Source organism: Hydra viridissima, unplaced genomic scaffold (assembly GCF_058129835.1).
Source record: "Hydra viridissima isolate aposymbiotic clone 2 unplaced genomic scaffold, HvirCarnegie_v1 scaffold_5, whole genome shotgun sequence".
Classification (NCBI taxonomy): Eukaryota; Metazoa; Cnidaria; class Hydrozoa; order Anthoathecata; family Hydridae; genus Hydra; species Hydra viridissima.
This window is the reverse complement of record NW_028324304.1, coordinates 15,555,145-15,575,825: the sequence shown is the minus strand read 5'-3', so window position 1 is coordinate 15,575,825 and position 20,681 is coordinate 15,555,145. Positions and strand designations below refer to the sequence as shown.

The following is a 20,681-nucleotide window of genomic DNA, read 5'->3' as shown; positions in this document are numbered from 1 at the left end:
TTTTTAACGGCTTAATTATACAAACTTAAAAGTAATTTTTTAGGTTATATTTTCAATGTGATTAAAAGGATATAGGGAGGAGGAGGGGTGGGGAAGGCTTTGAGAAGGTTTTTAAGGGTGAAATTTAATTTGAGTTTACATGTCTTTAGTTTAATATCTACTTAATATGTATACTTAATATCTGTGCGGTTTTAAAAAGAATATTTTATCCAAAGCGTCTTACAGCTTTTTAACTTATTTACAGTCAACAACATGAAAACATTTTTATCATATTTCGGACTAGCCATAAAAAGAGGTAACTTCAGGCCATCTAGGTATAATTAGGCCGTTGTAGTAGGTTTAGGTCTTCGTCGTAACTTTTGGCTTTCATAGTTACGTCAAGTTGTCGTCGTCACTTTGATCCAGCAAGTAAAAGATTATTTTTTTATTTTTTGTTAAAAATACATTAACATAAAACTGAAAATGAATTTTTTAGGATACTCTGTCGTTGTGATGTATCAAGAATCAGATATTATGGAAATTGGCGCACTTGGACGATCAAGAAAGTCAAGTCAAGCAAGGCAAGGCTAGAAAATTGATTACGAGCAAAATAAAATAGGTAATAAGTCTAACGTCTGCCAGAACAGCTGCAAGAAAGGTATTGCTCTCAAATGTTTTCTACAATATCTGGAGGGTATGGGAACACATGGACTTAATACAGCCCAAAGGAAACTCAACCGAAGGGAATAACTACTGCCGCAGCAGTTTGGTTTTACTACAAGATAATTATAGTTGGTATATAAAAATACCTTTAGCTTATAAAAATATTTTTTATTTTTTAAGTGGGTAATTAATTTTGAACTAAAATAATTATTGCCGCCTCAGAAGTTAAAGTGAATATTTAATCACAAGTATCTGCTTTTTTAAAAATTTTAAAAATTTTCTACTTTAAAAACAGCTCTGAAAAGTTTATCCCGTCTTTTCGAATTCGCATTTTAAAGCTCTCAAGCTTAAAGCTCCTATTTTAAAGTTACAAATTTGAAGCAACCAACTTTAAAGCAGATACGGCTTCTTTAAAGTTCTTCATTCAATAAAAAAAGTAATCGAGTTTATAATCAATTAATTGCCAACAACAACAAAAAGAAAGATAGATCTGAGATCAGCTTTTTTTAACTTGTATTATAGTTTTTTTATAAAACCTCAGCTAATTAAGGCATTTGTTTATAAACAGATTTGTTACTATTATGAGAATCACTAACTTTGCTCATAAAGATCATCTACTGAGTTCACTCGAAAGGTGAACTCAATAGAAACACCTGAATAAAAGTTAGAATAGAAATTTAAAAATCAGATTTATAATTTATTACAAAACTGTATTTTTCAATGTAATACTCATTTGCCTCAAATAATTGATTATTCTGTAACCTGAATACAAAGTTGACGTTTTTTTTTATTTCGTTCAAGAACACAAAAAAATGAGTTGAAAATCAGACCGTGAGGTGGAAACTTCAAGAAATCTAAATGCAAAATTAAAACTTTGTTATTTTTTCTTGAATTTGGTTTTTTTTGCTTAATAGTTTTAAAAGTAAATGAATGGAGTTATAACCTCAAGATCAATTTTAACAAAAAAATTACAAAAAATCAGTTACAAACCTTTATAGATATATAAGAGTTAGATCATTGAAGTAATATTGAAGAACTGAGAAAATGAAATTACTTGTGTACATATACTTTTTTGCCATGTTGGAGTTCGTTGACAACCAAGCTAGTACGCGAGTAACTACCGTCGATAAATTAAAAGAAGCAGCCGTTCAGTTTTCTAAACTTTTAGCGTACCATACAAACGAAATGACTAATTACAAAACGATAACGGAGAAATTAGGAAATCTTTCAAAGAATGTTAAATTTAAGAAAAGAGATGGCCAAAATCTGAGCGATACTTTTAAAGCCAGTGTAGAGCAGCTTTTTGCAAAAAAAGAAAAATTGTTGGTCAATTTAAAAGAAAACATAACTGGTTTAAAGAATACTTCCACTTATGATCCGTTTATAGAAACGTTTTACTATCCAAACTCGCGCTCTTTGAAAGATTTATACAATGACATTAATGTGTCATTTGTGAAAATCGTGAAAGAGTTTCCTACAGATGTACCAATCAATCAAACGAGAAGTTTTGTGCACATTCCCACAAATGTAAACGCGAAGAACAAGAAAATATTGAATGTAGTGAAATGGACAGAAAACCTTGACAAAGTCTTTCAAGACAATCAAAAAAATGACAAATCGGTCATCCTTCAATACTACTGTGATTCGTCAGGTAAGCTCTTAAAAAATCCTCTACTTTTAATATTTTATAAAATTTTTTTTTAAAATCAATCATCCACTATTTTTGTCAAAATTGTCACGTGATTATAAACCCCTTGTTAATATCCGCCGGTATTTAGTTTATTGTAGCACTGTATAACTTGAATGGCCGGAAAAATAGTATTAGCAGGTTTATGCTTCATTTCAACTTACGCTGAAATCTTAAAGTAAAATTTGAAGTCTCAACAGAGTTAAATCTAAATCCTTGTATAAAATATTTCATTTGTAATCTTTCTTTATGACTTTAAAAACAATAAACAACGCAGGTCCTAAAATCCGGAAATAGTTTGCAAAGTAGTTATATAATTACTTGGTTGGGTTTTTTTGAATGCTAAATAAGTGAAATGCTAATACTTATATTGAACTGAATATTATATTTGTAAACAAAATGTTTGCTGAATTGAACCTAATTACGGTGAGCTGAATTCAAATCTACAATCAGATTTTCTTTTGAAGCTTACGTCTAAAGTTATATTAGAAAAAAATGCAAAATTTAACTTTGAACAAAGAGAATAATTTTACTCTGAAATGTTTTTGTTTGGTTGTAAAATGCTCGTTTTTGTTGTTTTGGACCAATCAAATTTTAATGAACGCTTTGCTTAAATGTTGTTTTTGCAAATAAACAGATAATTGGTCTCGACTTTTATACCGAAATATATACGATAGCGGAAACAATTGCACAATATAACTTATGTAATAATAACAACATATGTATCATTTACGTATCGTTGTTTTTGTACTTTTAGGGACTCAATTTTAAACAAACTAGAGCCTGGGGGAGGGGGGAACTTCCTACCTAACGCCTTCTTCACCTTACTTCCAACACTTTTCTACCCTATCAAACTCACTGCACCCCCTCTAACCTCCACCATCGCGTGCGCTTTTATTTGACTCAGCTAATGATTTATAACAAGTTAACTGTAATAAAAATACAATTTAGCAGCATTGCCTTTATGCAAGCATAAGATTGATGTCTTTTTTCAGAAAACTCAATAAATTAAGAATTGCATAAAAGCTAGAGTGTGCTGCAATTCTTATGTATATCAGAGTAATGATATTTTTGCAACTTGCTAAAGTTGTATCATTAAGAGACGAACTTTATTATTTCTAGGTAAAAGATGATGTTCTTTTTGTTCAAATCTTAAAAATGTCCCCCACTCCACCTCCACCCATCTTCCCCCCAAATACAATATATGTCATTTACTTTTTCTGTTATGTATTATAATACAGAATTAATCACTTTTTGTATGATTTTTGAAATAGAATCGTTCAAATAACACTTTTACTTACATTATCAATCATCTTTATAACACAATCTAGCTAGTTTGGTTGATTATGAAGCATCAATAAAACGTAGAAGACAAATTTTTTTTGCGGATATCTTAAATGGCTAGTAGAATTCTCTAAAAACAACATAAGCATATTGCTGGAAGATGTTTATTATCATTTTTTTTTGCAAATACTTTTGCGCTGCTTGGTTAAGACTGAGCTGTAAACGCCTCAGAGAAAAAATAGCAAAAGTCCAAAAATTAGGAGTTGTAAAAAAGCATTTACTTTAAAAAACTTGTAAATAAAATAAAATGAGTAGTGAGAAAAGAATGTAAAAACTAGTGGAGAAACAACTAGCAAACTAATGAAGTGATGGAATGAATGTTAAGCATGATTAGGATGGTTTTCAATCTACTGCATAATCCTATAACTCATCAGAGCTTGAGTATTCAGTTGAATCCTGAAAGTGATTTGAATTGAGATAACAAAATTTTTGAAAGATTAAAGAGATAAAATCAGAGGGCTCAATAATCTAGCAAATTTGTTACCAGTTTGAATTTATCCACTCATGAAATTCAGAGTTCTTTAAATGCAACTGTCAAACTAAGGAACTGATATTTTATTTCCTAGTTAATCAAGCATTTAAAAATCTGTCTTTAGAGATGTTGACGAATTAAAAAAGAAATTAAAACAAAAATTCCCCTGGAAACCTGACTTTAATTGTTTTCATTAATTCACTTTGATAAAAAACATCTTCGTAAAATTGGATGGTCAGTTAAGAAACCCTGAAAAATAAATTTACGAGCTCTTTGTCTTGAAGGTGGTACAAGGAAAAAAATATTGCTGAAGGAATTGAGATAATTTGGATCAATATAATATTTAGAATTACATCAAATAAGTTGTTTCGAACACTACTAGTACCAATATAGGATGCGATACCGGTGTTTTGGACGAATGAATACGCCGTTTACGAAGTGATTTATTCGATAATTTGTGATTAATAAGACAACCTATATGTATATATATATATATATATATATATATATATATAACTTTATCTGTTGTATTATATACTAAATGATGATATCATTCCAGGTCTTTTCCGAATGTTTCCTGGGAACTTAAACGGTTTAAATGAGACCAATGTTGATTTATATGATTGCAGACGTCGACTGTGGTATCAACAAAGTGCTGCAAGTCCTAAAGACATTGTCGTCGTAATTGATAGATCTGGTTCCATGACAGGAGATAACTTTGGTATTTATTCAGTTTTATAACTCTTTAGAATAACTAAATTACCGTAGTGCCTTTTTTGATGGTTTAAAACTATGAGTATTGTGTTCTACTGTTAAATTAGATGAGAGAAAGTTGAGAGGTATTAAAGTTGAAATTTGGGACTGGGGTAAAGCTTAAGTTTTTATTAAGAGAAAGGGGAGAGTTATTTTTTATTTTATACTAGATTTACTTTTTGTTATACCCAAAATTTAAATATTTAGACATTCGACTCTAAAGATGGTATTAAAAACCGTTCAACTATTTTTAGTTGAAAGATAACAAAAAAATGAATAACTCTCCAGGAATGTTTTGTTTTGATTTTGATCAATCTATAAATCTTATTTGAGTTTTGAGCTTGATTTATCATTTTTTCTAATTTTTGAATAGGTTTTTGCCCGTGATTAAATTTTAGCCCATGATTTAGAAAGGATTTATGTTTAATGATTTATTTATTTACTTTATTTTTTGAACTCTTTTGATTTTAACATTTTCAATTGGTTTTGATGATAAAATAGAATAAAAGCGTAAGTTTTACAATAATCTTAAGGTATCTTTGTTTTATTTAAAAAAGGTTTAACAGTTCAGCGTTTAAACATTGAAATCACTTTTGTACGTCAAAACGTCAAAAATATTTAAAACGAGGGTATATCTCGTGCATTAAAACCTAACTTACAATTTTCATGAATTCCGCCCTTATGCCTCTGACTATGTTTGAAATGGCCCAAAGAAAAAAATGGCTTGTCACCAGTCTTTTACTTTTAAGTGATTAAATGCTCAATTACAACTGCACTTAATGATTGTTCCTTGTTTGTTATACTTTTACAGGGAAATTTGTTGGGAAGAACAACTCGATTTTTTTGTATGTGTAATATTAACGTTTTTATGTTTTAGATATCGCGAAGCTTCTGACAAAATCCCTCATCGATACTTTAGTAGAAAATGATTATTTTAACGTAATAACGGTTAGTAAAACGGCCGCTTTTCTAGATCGAAAGGTACCTTTTCTTATCCAGGCAACAAAGTTTAACAAGGAAAGGATGAAGTGGTTAATTAATAAAATTGAATCACCAAGTAATGTTCTTCAACTATCAGAAGGCATCAACATGGCATTTAATGTTCTTAATTCAAGTAAGCTAAATACATTTTATAAACAAGTGTTTTTAAGTAGAATGTTAAAATATCGGTTGTAGCAATTGCCTATTTTCTGGTCAGAAAAACTTACAGGTGTTTTTAAATCCATGAAATATTTAGACAAGTAAGCTAGTATTGAATTGGTCGTTTTTTTTCATAACAAAATTTTGGAAATCTTCAGTTTGGTTTTGCTAAATAATATTTACTTTTTCTTCGCACGTTTTCTACATCATGACAAATATGAAGTAGCTATGTTACGCTCCTAAATGTCGAGCTATGTTTTCTCTTGCTAACGAGGAAGAATTCTCCTTGTTGCTCATTATTAACTCCGTTTTACTTGGAAGTCACTTACATCCACTTTCCATTTTTTACCACGATTTCTAGTTTATAACCTATAGGCACTTTTTATTAAACTTTGTTACAATATATTGTCATAGATGATTTATACAAAAGAAATTTTTTTTATTGGAATTAGGTTTATAGGAAAAAAATCAATGAACAAAAAGTTTGGAAAAAAAGGTAACTAGTTAGGATAATGTATCATTCACATGAGCTTAATGTAATAGTTAATTTTTCGGTAATAGCAATTTAGAACATTTGCAGATTATTACCTTTACTTCTGTTCGGATAAAAGATAATTTTTTCAGCCTTTTAAAAAACTCTGCTTTTATGACTTTCTCTTGACATTGAAAGTGAAGTTTTCAACATCTGTAAATTTAAAATCTTCCGGTAAAAAAAAGGGTATATCATTTTTTTCTTCTTACATTAGAGGCAAATTACAACCGAACATTCACAGCCAATTGTAACAAAATAGTTATCGTTGTGAGCGATGGGATTGAAGGCAATTATAAAGACGCTGCTGAAGATGTTTTTAATAAAATAAATGTTGATAAATCAGTGCGAGTGTTTTCATTTCTTGTGGGAAGAGTTAAAAACCCTGATGATCGTGCTCTTAAAGAGATGTCTTGTAACAACCGTGGTTATTTTTATAATGTAGAAACGATCGGAAACGTTTGGGACATTGTTGTAGAGTATATAAATGTATTAAGTCGTCCAATTGCTAATTACAAGGGCAACTTAAAAGCACAATTATCACCAGTTTATCTAGACAGCACTGGAGCGGGTAAGATCTTAACCATGTCATTAGCTGTTTTACAAAATAATCAAATCTCTGGCGTAGTTGGAGTGGATATGCTTATCCGAGCTTTGAATAATGAAGTTCCTGTCAGCGATTTGGGATATTTTAGTCATTCTATAATAATCAATAATAACGGATTTATAATTCTACACCCGAAAGTTAAAGACCAAAGTGGCTATCTTCCAACTCCTCCTAATGTTTATTTTGAAGATCTTGAATACAGTGTGAACAATGACTCTAAGACTTTAAAAGAAAAAATGATAAGAGGGGAGAACGGATCAATGACATTTCCAACTTATTGGTTATATGCTAATGATACCAAGGTTGTGGAAAACAAGATGACCTACTACTTTAATTCAATTAATAACACAGTATTGAGTTCAACTATCGCGTTAAGCGAAGTGGACCTTACTTACGTTGAACTCAATTGGACTATGAATGTAGACCTAATTAAAAAAGGTATAGAAGCTCTTTACGTTCCCCCCATTCCTGAAAACTCAACCGATACTCCTGTTTACACTTACGTTCAAATACCTCAATGGACTTTCTGCGAAAATGCATCAGCAGACACAAGTTCGATTACTGAGGATGTAAAGGCTTTTCCAACAGCCTCCGAGCTACAAGCCTATTTGGCAAACATAAGTGATGTCGAAAACTTAATAGAGAGCTGTGATGAAGATCGGATTACAAATTTACTTGTTTCTGCTGGTTTAGTATTTGAAACCATTAACAAAAGTTGGGAAATCTACCAGGCTGAAAAGTCGTTAGAAGATCCTGATTATATTTCTCTATTTGTGGGTACAAACGGAGGTTACACAAGGTATTTAGAAAATTTTTGCTTAAAGTTAAAAAGTTGAAACTTTGTGTCTCTAGCGATATACAAAATCTGTTAATTAACTTCAAAAGGGTTGTTAAAAAATACAGGAAGAGATTTCAAAAACATTTTTACATACTTTGCAAACCACTTTGTACAGGTCTCTTCCAAAGCTAAAAATTGGTTAAAAGAAAACAGTATACAGTATTTTAAATCACTTTCCATATTGAAATAAATGAAGAAAAGTATGATTAAAAAATAGCCATTCTGAAATTTCATGCCGTTATTTTTGTCTACCGTTTAAGATATAGTTAGGTATTTCGTTAGAGAGAAAAGTACGGGTTTTTTTGTTTTCATTTCTAAAGCAAGTTCTCACAAAAAGGATAACTTATGTATTAGATTTACGCTAACCCTCTCCATGTAATGCAAACATGAAAAAGAAAATCTTATATTTAATACATATAGAAATATATCTATGTAGATACATAAAGTATTTATATAAATATTCTGCATTCGTTTACACTAAGAAATAAATACATTTTAATTAATAGATATTTTTCTCTCAACAACACTGGTTCTCCCGATCGCGATTCACTTCGGATTTCTCTCTTTGAGCAAGCAATTGCTTTTCCTAATGTTAATATCATAGTTTCAGTTCCTTTTCAAGCGAAATTGATCTCCAATAAGTATGTTTACGTTCAAGTTAAAGCTTCCTCTTGGATGGAACAAAATGGTGAAAAAGTTTTAATGGCAGGTTTGTGTTTATTGCTTAAACAATTTTTGTCTTGCAATCCCAGCTTTCTTTTCCAAAACATTTGTGAAAACCTCATTTTCATTATTTTTTGATAGTATTGCTTATTTATAACTACCTGATAATTCTTTGATTATGAAGTTTACGAAAATATTTGGAATGACGTTGTTTTTGTAAGGGTTTGTTTTGTTTGACGTTGAGTTTGACTTTGTTTTTGTTAAGTGTTTAAAGATAAATATCTGAATATAATATTTATTACGTACGTAGGTATTTTACTTTCGTTATAAGTTGGTTGTCATTCTTAGTTACAGGTACTGAAATGATATCAGATTTGTTATATGACATGCTCGACAACGTAACAAAATCAATATCACTAGAATGTAAGGATAATAGAACGGTGACCTGCGCCGTGTTAGATGAAAACGGTTATATTGTTGTCAGCAATCTAGGTGTTCTTGCGATTGGTAAGTTTTTTGGACAGTACCAAGGAGGGCTCATGAAATTTCTAACAGAAAAGTCGATATTCAGAACTGTTAACCTTGATGATACTCAAGCCTCTTGTGAAGAAGCGAAAACTTACGTTTCGGCTGCCAATACGCTAATTAAACCGGCAAAATTTGTATTCAAGTTTTTTGCATGGCTTCTTCATTCAATATGGAGTATGTTATACTCTACCGTCATGATCATTGTTTTACTGTTGAAGAACCATAAGGCTGATGCACAAGTGATTGAAATGATAAATGTCAGTTGCGTAAATAGTTTGTCATTTTTCTTGTTTCAAAGTACAAAATGGAATGAATTTTACGATCAGGAACTTGAAATGTTGAAAAAAAACAAAAGAGCTACATCCAATTTACGTGTTGATTGTGGCAATAAAAATCAGTTTTTTTATTTGGCTGACATTCCGGATACAAATCTTATATTTATAGTTGTTGAAATACCAGATGGATGCAAACCAACTTCCATGGGGTTGGATCAAAAGAAAAATATTGAAACTGAATTTTATTTACAAGAAGAATCGTTTCGAAAAGACCCTGGATATTGTTTTAATGAAAGTACCGTAGCAGAAGAGGCCTCTGAATTATGCGGTGCTGGAAATGAGTTAAGCGCGTCATTTATGATAACTTTGATTCTGCTTTCGTTTTTACTTTTTCTTTTTCTCTTTGATAAGTAAATATATTGAGTTTTCAAAATTGTCATTGGTTTGAAAAAGCAATAAAGTTTCAAGGCGGAAACTAATTATGGGTGTATTTGCGAAAAGTAGATAACAATTTATAAATATTAATTTTGTAAGGCAAGGAAGGAGAGGGGCAAGTTGTGTAATAGTTACTAAATCTACCACATCTCTTAAGCGATGGATTTGATTTACATAACTTTTTTGCTTTAAGATCCGTAGCTTAACCTGCTCAAAATCAGCTAAGATAAAAAAAATTTTTTCAGATTTGTTTAAGAAGATATTGCCTTAGAACAAATAGACAGTTAAATTGATCCTACGGGGTAAGTTAAACAAACATTCATTGAAGTATCAGTTGATTCAGATACCGAAAAAAGTATTTATTTTATATTAGTCTTTATATGCTTGAATGGATGAGAATGTTCATATCAAGTTGTTATTGTTTTATTGATTTTTATAACGAGGTATTCTAAAGCTGACTGACTTTCAAGTACACTTGAAGCCATTGCCTTTTCATGGCTGGAGAAGAAGTTTTAGCAATTAATCTCAGAAAAGCTATATGAAGTTATTCGGAAATTTGATAATAAAGGACATTATGAACTAAAAACTACCAATGGTGATACACTACACACAAAGCACCATTATTCAAGCATAAAACATTTTAAGAAAAGATCAAAACCAGATTAAATAGTAAAACCATATTGCATGCTTTGTTTATTTAATTTGTTGTAATTTTAAAAAATTATCGAAAAATTTTTTAGAGATATGTGCTGGCTATCACTTGACAATCTTTTCTTTAACACTTATGGTATGAACCAAAATCCTTTTTAAAAGATGGAAAAACTTTACATTTTTATTATATTCTTATCATAAACTATGGAAGTCTCGAAAATTGATAGAATGACGTTTTAGTATGTACCCACACGACATGAGACGACTTTTACACGTATGTAACTTACATTTAACTCGTTTAGACGTCTGCAACTAGTTAAAGACGTGTTTTTGATGGCTTTTCCATACCTCATTAAGACGTCTTCCGACAACCAGTTTAAGACGTCCGTAAGACATCTTAACAAGACGTCTGTCGAAATAATCAGTTTAAGACGTCTTTATCACATCTTAACAAGAAGTCTCTCGGAACAACCAATTTAAGACGTCTTTCGGTATAACCAGTTTAAGATGCCTTTAACTAGGTATGTGCGTATCTGCTATTCACGGCACCGATTTTAAGATAAAATCTGTGACCATTTTTTCACCGCGTGCTCGAGGTAGGTGTCGTATGGATGGATTTTTCTCGTCTTTTTTTTAGAATTTTATATTGACTTAGATAATATTTTAAAAGTAGAGTGCTGTAAGTTTACTGCAATTTATTTTTTTTTTGCACTAACTTTTTTAGTGATTTCATTGCTATTGAAAACTTCATTCCTGTTCTGGAAGTGAATTGACATTGAAGGGATGATGGGTTTTTTTTCTAACTTTTGAATCAATTTTATATATCTATTTTCTATGTACCTGCCAAATTTCATAAAAAAAATAATGACACGCTCATATTCTATTTTTGCACGCAGTAAAGGTACCAAATATTCTTCTGTTGTAGAGGTTGGGGGGGGGGGGGGATTCACAATTATGAGCATTTTGTGTATTTGACTTTTTTATTCATTAAAAAATTGTTTTTTTTAGAAAAATGAAACTTTATTTAAAATATTTATGATTTTTTAAAGTAATCAAAACGTGATTTACACACAAACACACACAAAAAAAACCATATTCTGTTATCAGTTGAATAAAAATATAACCGAGGCAAAGTAATGCGCTATAAACTAAACAATGAAGTTCAATAATAAAACCACCGTAAGCCGAACGCTAATTTTTTAGGTTGGTTGCAGTTTTCTTTAGCATTCCTTATAATGAATTTTTGTCACTTAAATGGGCATAACTTTTAGTAGAATCATTAGTTTTTTATGAAATTTTCACCATCGTAATACTGATTTAAAGCTCTTTACAAAGATGTATAATAATTAAATATTTGAATAGTTTAAAAACTTTGCACACATACCTACTTTAACCATGGACGTTTCCAACCCAATAATAAGTCGTCTTAAAGACAAATTTAAGACGACTTGAAATTGGTATTAAAGATATCTTAAACTGGTATGAAACACTGTAAGTCGTCGTAATCAAAATGTCTTAAAGTTGTCTTATTTAACACCTATTAATGACGGCTTAAAAAGACGTGTGTATTTGTATATATATATATATATATATATATATATATATATATATATATATGTTCAACAACAGAAATATATACAGGTAAGGTTAATTAACATATGCATAAAATGAATATTAATACAAGAAAGCAAAAATAGTTTGTCACAGTTTTAAAGAATTTACTAAAGCCAATTTATGGCAAACCGCAAGAATAACTAAGAATTTAATATTAACATAATATGATTTACCAGCTAGGGTAAAGCGGGGTAATAAGATCAGAGGGGCAATAGGATCAATTTTAGAATAGTATAATTTAAATTACTTAATGCAGTTATGTAAAAAAGAAATTACTTATTTTTACATAGTAGAGGTTTACTTACTAAACCAGGGAGTAGTTTAAAACATTTCTTGGGTTAACAGCTATTTTATAACCATTATTAATTTGATATTTAATATCGATGTTTTTAAGGGCAGTTCAAAGGCTTGTTCAAGGTTAATGAAAGATTTTGCCGAACTAAGTGCTTTTAAGTTTTTAATTAAAAAGTATATATCCTGTTTTTTTGTTTTTATTTTTCTTGAAAGTTAATATCTAAGTTGTGTAAGTACTTTCTTAAATTTATACAATTCTACTAAAGTAATGTTTTGACATAAAAAAAAATAATTTAAATGTCTTTTTAATTAAAAATAGCGAAGTCGATGAGCCATCTAATAAAGGTTTACATATTTGGGCTGGGGTTTCACTAGAAGCAAGGTAAAAGGTCTAATTCAAGATTTTCTTAAAGCAAACAATATTTATACACCTTTTAAAGATTGTCGACAAAGTAAACACTGGTTGCATTCTTTTTTGCTACGAAACCCTGAAGTAACACCGAGAAAAACTGAACATGTAAGCAATTCAAGAAGCCATGCTGAAAATCCTGAAACCATCAAAATATGACTTAACTTAGTAGAAAAAATACTGAGAAATGCAGGAATTATTAACCTTCCTAGTCAAATATTCAACTCTGATGAAACAGGGTTCATCACTGACCCGAAGGAACAAATTGTATTAGCAAAACGAAGTGCTGCTAGGGTGTTGCAGAGCACTAGTGGCTCAGGCCGGGAGCAAATTACTGTAAACTGTGCATGTTCTGCTAGCGGACAGATATTGCCACCATATGTAATCTACAAAGGAAAAAATTTGTATATGACTGGGTTAAAGGTGGCCCTAATGGAGCTGTTTATACTACTAGTAATAAGGCCTGGATGGAGTGTCCTCATTTTTTGGAATGGTTTCAAAACATATTTTTAATGTATTTAAAGCATCTTGCAAACCACCCACGGGTACTTGTATTTGATGATCACATTTCTCGTATTAGCTCCCCACTTATTGATTGGCAAAAAAAAGTAATGTTATTCTTCTACGCATTCCTGCTCATCTTACCCATCTTCTTCAACTTTTAGATACATCTGTTTTTCGACCCGTAAAAATTAAATGGCAAAGTTTACTTCTAAAATACGCAAGAACATATAATGGACCAGTCTCAAAGAAACATTTTCCAGAATTACTACGCACCCTTTTTCAGAGTTCCTTTACTGTGGAACAAATCAAAGTGGTTTTAAAGGAACTGGCATTTTCCCTCTAAACAAGGATGCTATTGACACACATTTGTTTAATCAATGTTTTCAGTTACCAGTAAAGAAACCTACATTCATCACTAATCACCTCACAAGATCTTGTTCAATGCCTAACCTTCAAAACATTTCTGTTAATGATGCTTCCCTTTCAACATCAATACCATCTGCTTCATCGTTACCCATTTCTACATCATCTTCAGAAGGCTCATCTATCAAAGGTTTTTTTCTAAAAAAATTCAAGTCAAAATGTGCAGAGACCTCTTATTGTAGAAGCCTGCTTGGGTTATCAGGTTTCGCAATGGTGAAAGTTAAACATCAGAAGCAAGAACAAGACGAAAGAACGAACAAGAGAAGCTTCAAAAAAACAAGAAAAGAAAAAAAAGTTAAAGATAAAAGCTCATAAAAAAAAGTTCCTACAGATAAAAATGATAGTGATTATGATGACAACGATAATACTCTGTGTCCTAATTGTGGTGTCCATGGAGATAGAGGTGATCAGTGGGTGTGCTGCGATGCTTGTGACATTTGGTATCATGTAAAAGATAACAGCAATAGAACCAAGTTTTAAGCTTAATTTTATATAGCTAAGTGCCTAGCTATATAAGAATACCTAGGCATTCCTAATATTTTAAGAAATAACGCTGATGATAATATAGAAATTGGGATCATTTACTTAACTACTTTAGTACATTTATAACTAGAGATATAATAATTAATACAAAAAAACAACTAGTTTTGTAGCTACCTAGAGCACAATAGTCTCATGGCCAGGGAACTACTCCATCTACTATATTGCTGCAGACTTCCAGTTTATGAATTTTATAGAATTTTCCACTTTTATGCTTAACAACAGAAATATATACAGTTAAGGAAAGATAACTTATACATAAAATGAACGTAAATACAATAAAGAAAAAAATAATTTGTCACAGTCTTAAAGAATTTAGTAAAACCAATATATGGCAAACCGCAAGAATAACTAAGTATTTAACATTAGCATAACATGATTTACCAGTTATATATAAACCAATTTTTATTTTACAAAAATAAATGGGTTATTATGTTCTTTTTATGGCAAATGAAATAATATATGAAATATGAAAATTTTGCAAGAAACCGTCAAAGGGGGTTACTTTGGCCAAAAAACTTGCACCTTAACACTTTAGTAAGTTAGTAAAAACATTTTTAAACTATTAAATAAAAGATTCCCTATCCATCCATACCATTTTTTTAAATATTTAAAAATAATATATTTATTTTTGGTTATTTTAAAAATTTGGCCGAAGTTACCCAGGGGTTGGGGTTACTTTGACCACTTGTTGTTTTCTCATATAAAATGCATTGTAAAAATATTCTAGTACAAAGACACCCATTGAGTAACTATGGCCCAAAGGAAAGTAATAGACAAATTTAAAAATTCAAAATCTTATTTATTTATAAAACATTAGAAGCAAAACACGACATTGAACTTAATTGAAAAAATTGGTTACACATGTAAAACTGAAACCTGTCAAGTAAATTCTAAACTAAAAGATTTTAGTTGCAAACTAAAACACTTAAAAAGGAAAAAAAACATCCAGTTCAGGAACTTTAAAATGTCCTCTTTTGTTCAATAGTTTTGGAGGCTCAATTTTTGAAATGACATCCTTCCAACTGTAAATTAACTTGTCTTTCTCCTGGGACCAAATCCAGCACTTGCTTTTCTTCTCCATGCAATCAATTGTTGGCCCTTCTTCATTTACATCAGGCATCTTGTCAATGAGTCCTGCATAGTAGTTTTTGTCATACAACACCACTACAAAATCACCTTCCTTCAAACACTTCTTTTCGTCCAAGCTCATTGTAGGAAAATCCTGTCTTTCAAGTCCAGTATTATCTTCACTTTCTGAAAAGTTCAAATTATCTGACATGTCGTGGAGTGACATAATTGAGTCATCATCACTAATGCTATCAGGACTGTCAATTTCTTCTTCACAGATAATCTTTCTTGGTTTTTTACTTTTGCCTCCATTGCTCATTGAAGGGACGTTTTCCTCAAGTAACAAATCTTCATAGCAAATGCTTTTGCCAGGTAGTGCATTCAATTTCTTTCGCTTCCTCTTCTCTTTTGTGTTACTTTTACACTCATCTCTTTTCTTAGAAATGTGTTCAATAGATTTTCATTTGAACAGTCAGCATACTTACAACTACCAACTTTCCGCACATAGTTTCTAGGCATGGTGATTTCACTACCCTTGAATCTCACTTGGAAACAACAAAATGGTATCAGTAAACAGTACCAAAAGATTATTAATGTATATAAAACAATAGGTAACATAATAAACATTTATAAAATAAAATTACAAATTGTGGGGTAACTTTGGCCAATAATAGGCTTGGCCAAAGTTACCCCACTTGGGCTGGAATAGGTTATGCCATAACGTTCTTAGCAATAAACAAAAAAAATTGATTACGTATTATTGTAATAGTTTAAATAATGCCTAACAACTATATATATAAGTAATTAGAGTACTTAATTGCTTTGTAAATTCGTATTTAGTTAGGTGTACATGGAAAAGTTTGGAAGGTAAATATTGATGTAACCATATCAACAAAACTTTTACTGCCAGTAGTGCCAACCTTAAAAAAAGCTGAAAAATTAAATACTCACATAATAATTAAAGTTAAAGTGTAATCTATGATTTTCATGTATAAAAGTGGGAAAAAATATATATTTAATGGAGTTATAAGCTAAATAATCTTTTTACCAAAGTGTGGCCAAAGTTACCCACGCTGGCTAAAGTAACAAAGGTTCATCTTGAAAAAATGACCAAATCTATTCGTACCGATAACTAATTTCCTTTACCTTGCTGTAATTTGTTTAGTAATTTGTCAACGCGTGAAGTAATTACTTTATCCTGAACAGTCTTATTAAACAAATGTTATAAAAGTTTATACTAATACCACGTGATCAGAGTTTCTGTTTTAAAACTGTGGGCAGCCATTTTAATAGATTTTTATGTTGACGGGTGAAAATGTAGAGTTTGTCGGAAACTCGTATGGCTTGCTGATTTCTGCGGCCTCTTAAATGTAAAACAATAAGTTGCACGTCCATTTCTTATACGTCCATGGTTGCACATCCATCTCTTATACGTCCATGTTGACAGTCAATCTCAAATTGTTCAACGGCTTTAACGCTTTTTATTTAGATCTTGTTCAAATGTTTTATACTTTCTTCGAAACTTTAAAAAGAAAATGTTTAATATATTTGAGAAAGTTTTCATCATAATTGATGAATATTTATGAGAATTATTCCAAACAATTGACATAACAAAATGAATATTCGATGGCAACTTATTTGGGAATGGCATTACTAGCACCATGTAACATGGTAATTTAATACAATATATCAAAATTTGCATACTCTAAGAGTATTCAACCCTACAAGAGTATTACTCTTCTAGGGTTGTTAGTTATTTTTTAGAATTATTTTAAACTGGTTGGTCGTTTCCCATGGAACGGTCACTTCTTCTTGAAATATTTTATCCTTCTCTAACGAAAATCTATATTTAGTTTTTTTAGAATGCACACTTAAATTTTAAAGATTTTTCTTTTAAGAATTGTTTGAATAGGAAGTGGGAGCTCTAACTTTTTTTAACAAAAAGAACACAAGGCATGCAGATCAGACGTTAGGAACGTATTGCAGTGAAGACATCAATTCTTTGTCTGTCTGATTTCCTTCGAAAGAACTTTTGCGTCTTTAATAAACCAAAAAAAAAAAACATTTCTTAATGGTAGAAACCAGGGTCATAATATTTTAAGGTTGAAAACAAAATCAACCGTAAAAAATTAAAATTTTATTCTATTTCTTTGCCTAAAAAAGGGGTAAAGATAATAGCTACAAAAGTTTCTCAGCAACAGCTTTAGGGAAAGTTGGAATTTCTTTTATTTGGAAATATTAGGCAGTTTTTCTTCAACTCTTTACTGCACTTTCACCAGGCCCCAATCCTATAAAGCTGAAAAATGCGTAATTTACGCAAAAAAAAAAGTTTTTTTACGCAAAAATAATTTCTTTTGAAACTAGTGTCCTAGGAAAATTACTAATCAATTTCTCACATGCTTTTCTGTAAGCTTTCTTGAGTAGGCCTAAAAAGTACTCTTAAGATAGGAAACTTTCTAGTACTTGCTCATTTGCTTCCTCGGCTGATAATTATACTCTATGTAACGTTTGATGTACACAGAAAGCTTAATTTCGAGGAAGTCAAACAGGAAACGTTTTTCCATGATCCACATAAATTCAGACAAATAGTCAGCTATCATTTCACGTTTAGTTGGCCCCATCATTGATTTGAATTTTGCTTTCGCTCGACACCACATAGCTTCTACATGATTTTTTGTCACGCCAGTCTGAGGTTCTCCGAAGCTTAGAGTTTGGTTAACAGTGCTATGTAAATATACAGGAGCTTGCAAATCATTACATGCTGTTATTATATTACTCCAGACAATAGAGCCAGGAAGTATCCATTGATGGATGATTGGGATCAATGTTGCAGCGTTGCAATTTGGGACGGGAGTTAAGAAGCCTTTTTTTGTAGCAGGTTCATATTCACCAAATATCCACTGCTACGGGATTAATCTGCCAACGTGATACATCCTTTGACAGAAAACAGATTCGTCTATTTCAACAATGCACCCTGGACCACCTATTGGATCAGGGTTATTGATGAAATATAAGACAAATATCTCTGGAAAATTTATTCCAATCAACAATGGTGGCATCGCTTCCAATGTTAAGCTCTTGCCTTATATCGCTAATTGATAACCCCTGATTCTTACCCGCACTTCTACTCCAAACGTTAGTTAATCTTAATATCTGCCATAAATGTAAGTGGGATTTCTCAAAAAAGCTGCCTTTTCTTATGCTGATGGTTCTTTTGCATCGCTTAACTGAACATCTCCAAATGAACTGATTGATTGATTCATTCTTTACTTGCTGTGTGCAGACCACGTTACATATGCTACAATTCGTACTTTCGGCGAGTAAAACATAAGTTCTGCACCAATGAATTGTAGCTTCAATATTGTATTTAAGTTTCGCTCCTATTTCTGTTAAGGAAAGAGAGTCAAAATCGTTTATTGTTGGTCTTCGAAGGGCCACAATACTAAGATAAATGAACTTACTGGAGAGTCAGTACTGAAATATTCCTTTTATATAAAAGGCGCAATGAAAATAAATTTTCACGGGGGGTTAACTTAAAGTATTAGAAAAAAAGTCAATATTTTTAAATATGTATACTTTTCATATAAAAAATTTAGTGGTGTCGAAATTATTTTAGTATATAACCAATAAAAAAATTTCCCAACTTGTTAGATAAAAGTTTTAAAAGATATTCTAGGCAACAAAGTAATGATCCCAGCTAAACCAAATTTGCGTGATAATTTAAACACGAATGAATTCTCATAACGTTCCTTAATTAGAAATCTATGTTATAAAATATAAAAAGATTTTAAAACGATTTTAAAACAAAATTTTAAAAAGATTTTAAAACAAAAAAAATCATTTTTCAAGATGACGAATTTTAGAGATTAGTCTTACATTTTTGTACTTTCAACTCCAGATTAGAGCACTTTCTATTGATTTTGAGACCCATGTTTTAATACGATTCTTAATCAGCATAAAATTCTCTATCAGAATCAATCATAAAAATAGAGGGGGGGGGGGGGGGAGTTGAGTAGCGCCACAATTTTATATATAGAAATTCACATATAAATAGAATTTACGAGCATTATTCAAAACTAGCATAATTACATATACAGTTTTAACAACATCATATTCTAATATTACTTTCAATTCAAGCGATTATCAAACGCAATAATTTTTGAATGTAATTATTAAAACTTTGAAAATATCAAACATCGAGTTTACGGAGGCAAAAAATTAGTAAAATATTTCGAGTATGTTTTCAAAGCCCCAGCACATGTGTATATTTCCTTAACTGCACATTTAAAAATTACGAACTTAAAATATCATATTTCATTTCAGAACAGATCAATAAACTATTACATTGCGGTATTTTGGGCTTCTGAAAATCGGCCAGAATTAAGACGCGGCCAGATACAGTAAGTTTACCGTTATTAAGCAAAAATTTTCATTAATTACGTAATTACGCTTTTTTGTTTTTTGAATTTTGTTTAGCAAGCTTTTTAGGATTGGGTCCAGATTGTTATCTACACTGTAAAGTTATTCCCGAGCAAAATCCATATGCGCAAAGTACTAAAATCAGACTATACTTGTATTAGTAAAGTTTTGTTTTTGAGAGAATTTTATTGAGTAAGCCAGAATTATTAACCGTATACGTTGATTATATTTTAGTAAAATGGGATTTAAAAAGAGATATAAATAGGTAATACTTTTTATGAAAGTAAATCTCTTGAGGTTGACATGATTCTAGATAATACACCATTGATTGCAGTAAACAAAGAAACTGCAAATCCTATCAGGGAAAATCTATATACATTAGCATCTTGTAATAAAATTAATTTATCCAATTACAGAGGATCATGAAACCAATGATTCAAAATCTTACGAAGTTACAGGTTAATAAGTTACAGGTTAATAATGGCTTGTCGTGAAATAAGTTGTGCTTTTACTGCATTTAAAAGAATTTTTTTTAACATGAATATGCTACCAGCAAAGAGGGTCAGTTGACTATGATTTGAAGAAATTTAGCCACAACTGTAAGTTCAACCACGTTGATAGTTCTCTTAGCATTTAAGTAGAAGGTGCATTTAAAGCTGCGGCACATTACTTATAGTGGTGATGGTGACTCTAACTCATCCTAGAGGATCTTTGCATCAGATCTTATCCAGACTGTGAAATTAAAAAAGCAAAATATAGTTGCCTCTACAAAATAAAAAATGCATTGGTGCTACAATTTTTTATTGTTGCAAAAATGATGGCTCAATAATATGCTTTATAAGA

General features: G+C 30.8%; 3 protein-coding genes and 1 pseudogene across 5 annotated transcripts in view; 3 read left to right on the top strand and 1 right to left on the bottom strand.

Moving 5' to 3' along the window:
* Positions 1 to 20,681, top strand: part of LOC149888891 (uncharacterized) — a 380,578-nt gene that overhangs the window by 79,883 nt on the left and 280,014 nt on the right. The gene's annotated exons all lie outside the window — the stretch shown is intronic.
* On the top strand, positions 1,395 to 10,672 carry LOC149888903 (voltage-dependent calcium channel subunit alpha-2/delta-1-like). 3 transcript variants are annotated; one of them, XM_090087791.1, is made up of 6 exons: positions 1,395 to 2,293; positions 4,705 to 4,866; positions 5,776 to 6,012; positions 6,785 to 7,973; positions 8,519 to 8,721; positions 9,024 to 10,672. In XM_090087791.1, the coding sequence occupies exons 1-6, from the start codon at positions 1,687 to 1,689 to the stop codon at positions 9,890 to 9,892; spliced, it is 3,267 nt and encodes a 1,088-aa protein (XP_089943917.1). In that variant the 5' UTR covers positions 1,395 to 1,686; the 3' UTR covers positions 9,893 to 10,672. The 3 variants fall into 3 exon arrangements, with proteins under 3 accessions (XP_089943917.1, XP_089943916.1, XP_089943918.1); XM_090087790.1 differs by having other exon boundaries at positions 1,423 to 2,293; positions 9,030 to 9,954; XM_090087792.1 differs by lacking the exon at positions 4,705 to 4,866 and having other exon boundaries at positions 1,433 to 2,293; positions 9,024 to 9,954.
* LOC149888902 (uncharacterized) lies at positions 11,072 to 14,261 on the top strand (annotated as a pseudogene).
* On the bottom strand, positions 15,130 to 16,728 carry LOC149888901 (uncharacterized). The gene is made up of 2 exons (XM_090087822.1): positions 16,566 to 16,728; positions 15,130 to 16,339 (listed from the first exon to the last, which is right to left on the bottom strand). Exon 2 carries the CDS (start codon positions 15,736 to 15,738, stop codon positions 15,277 to 15,279), a length of 462 nt encoding a protein of 153 aa, XP_089943948.1. The 5' UTR covers positions 15,739 to 16,339; positions 16,566 to 16,728; the 3' UTR covers positions 15,130 to 15,276.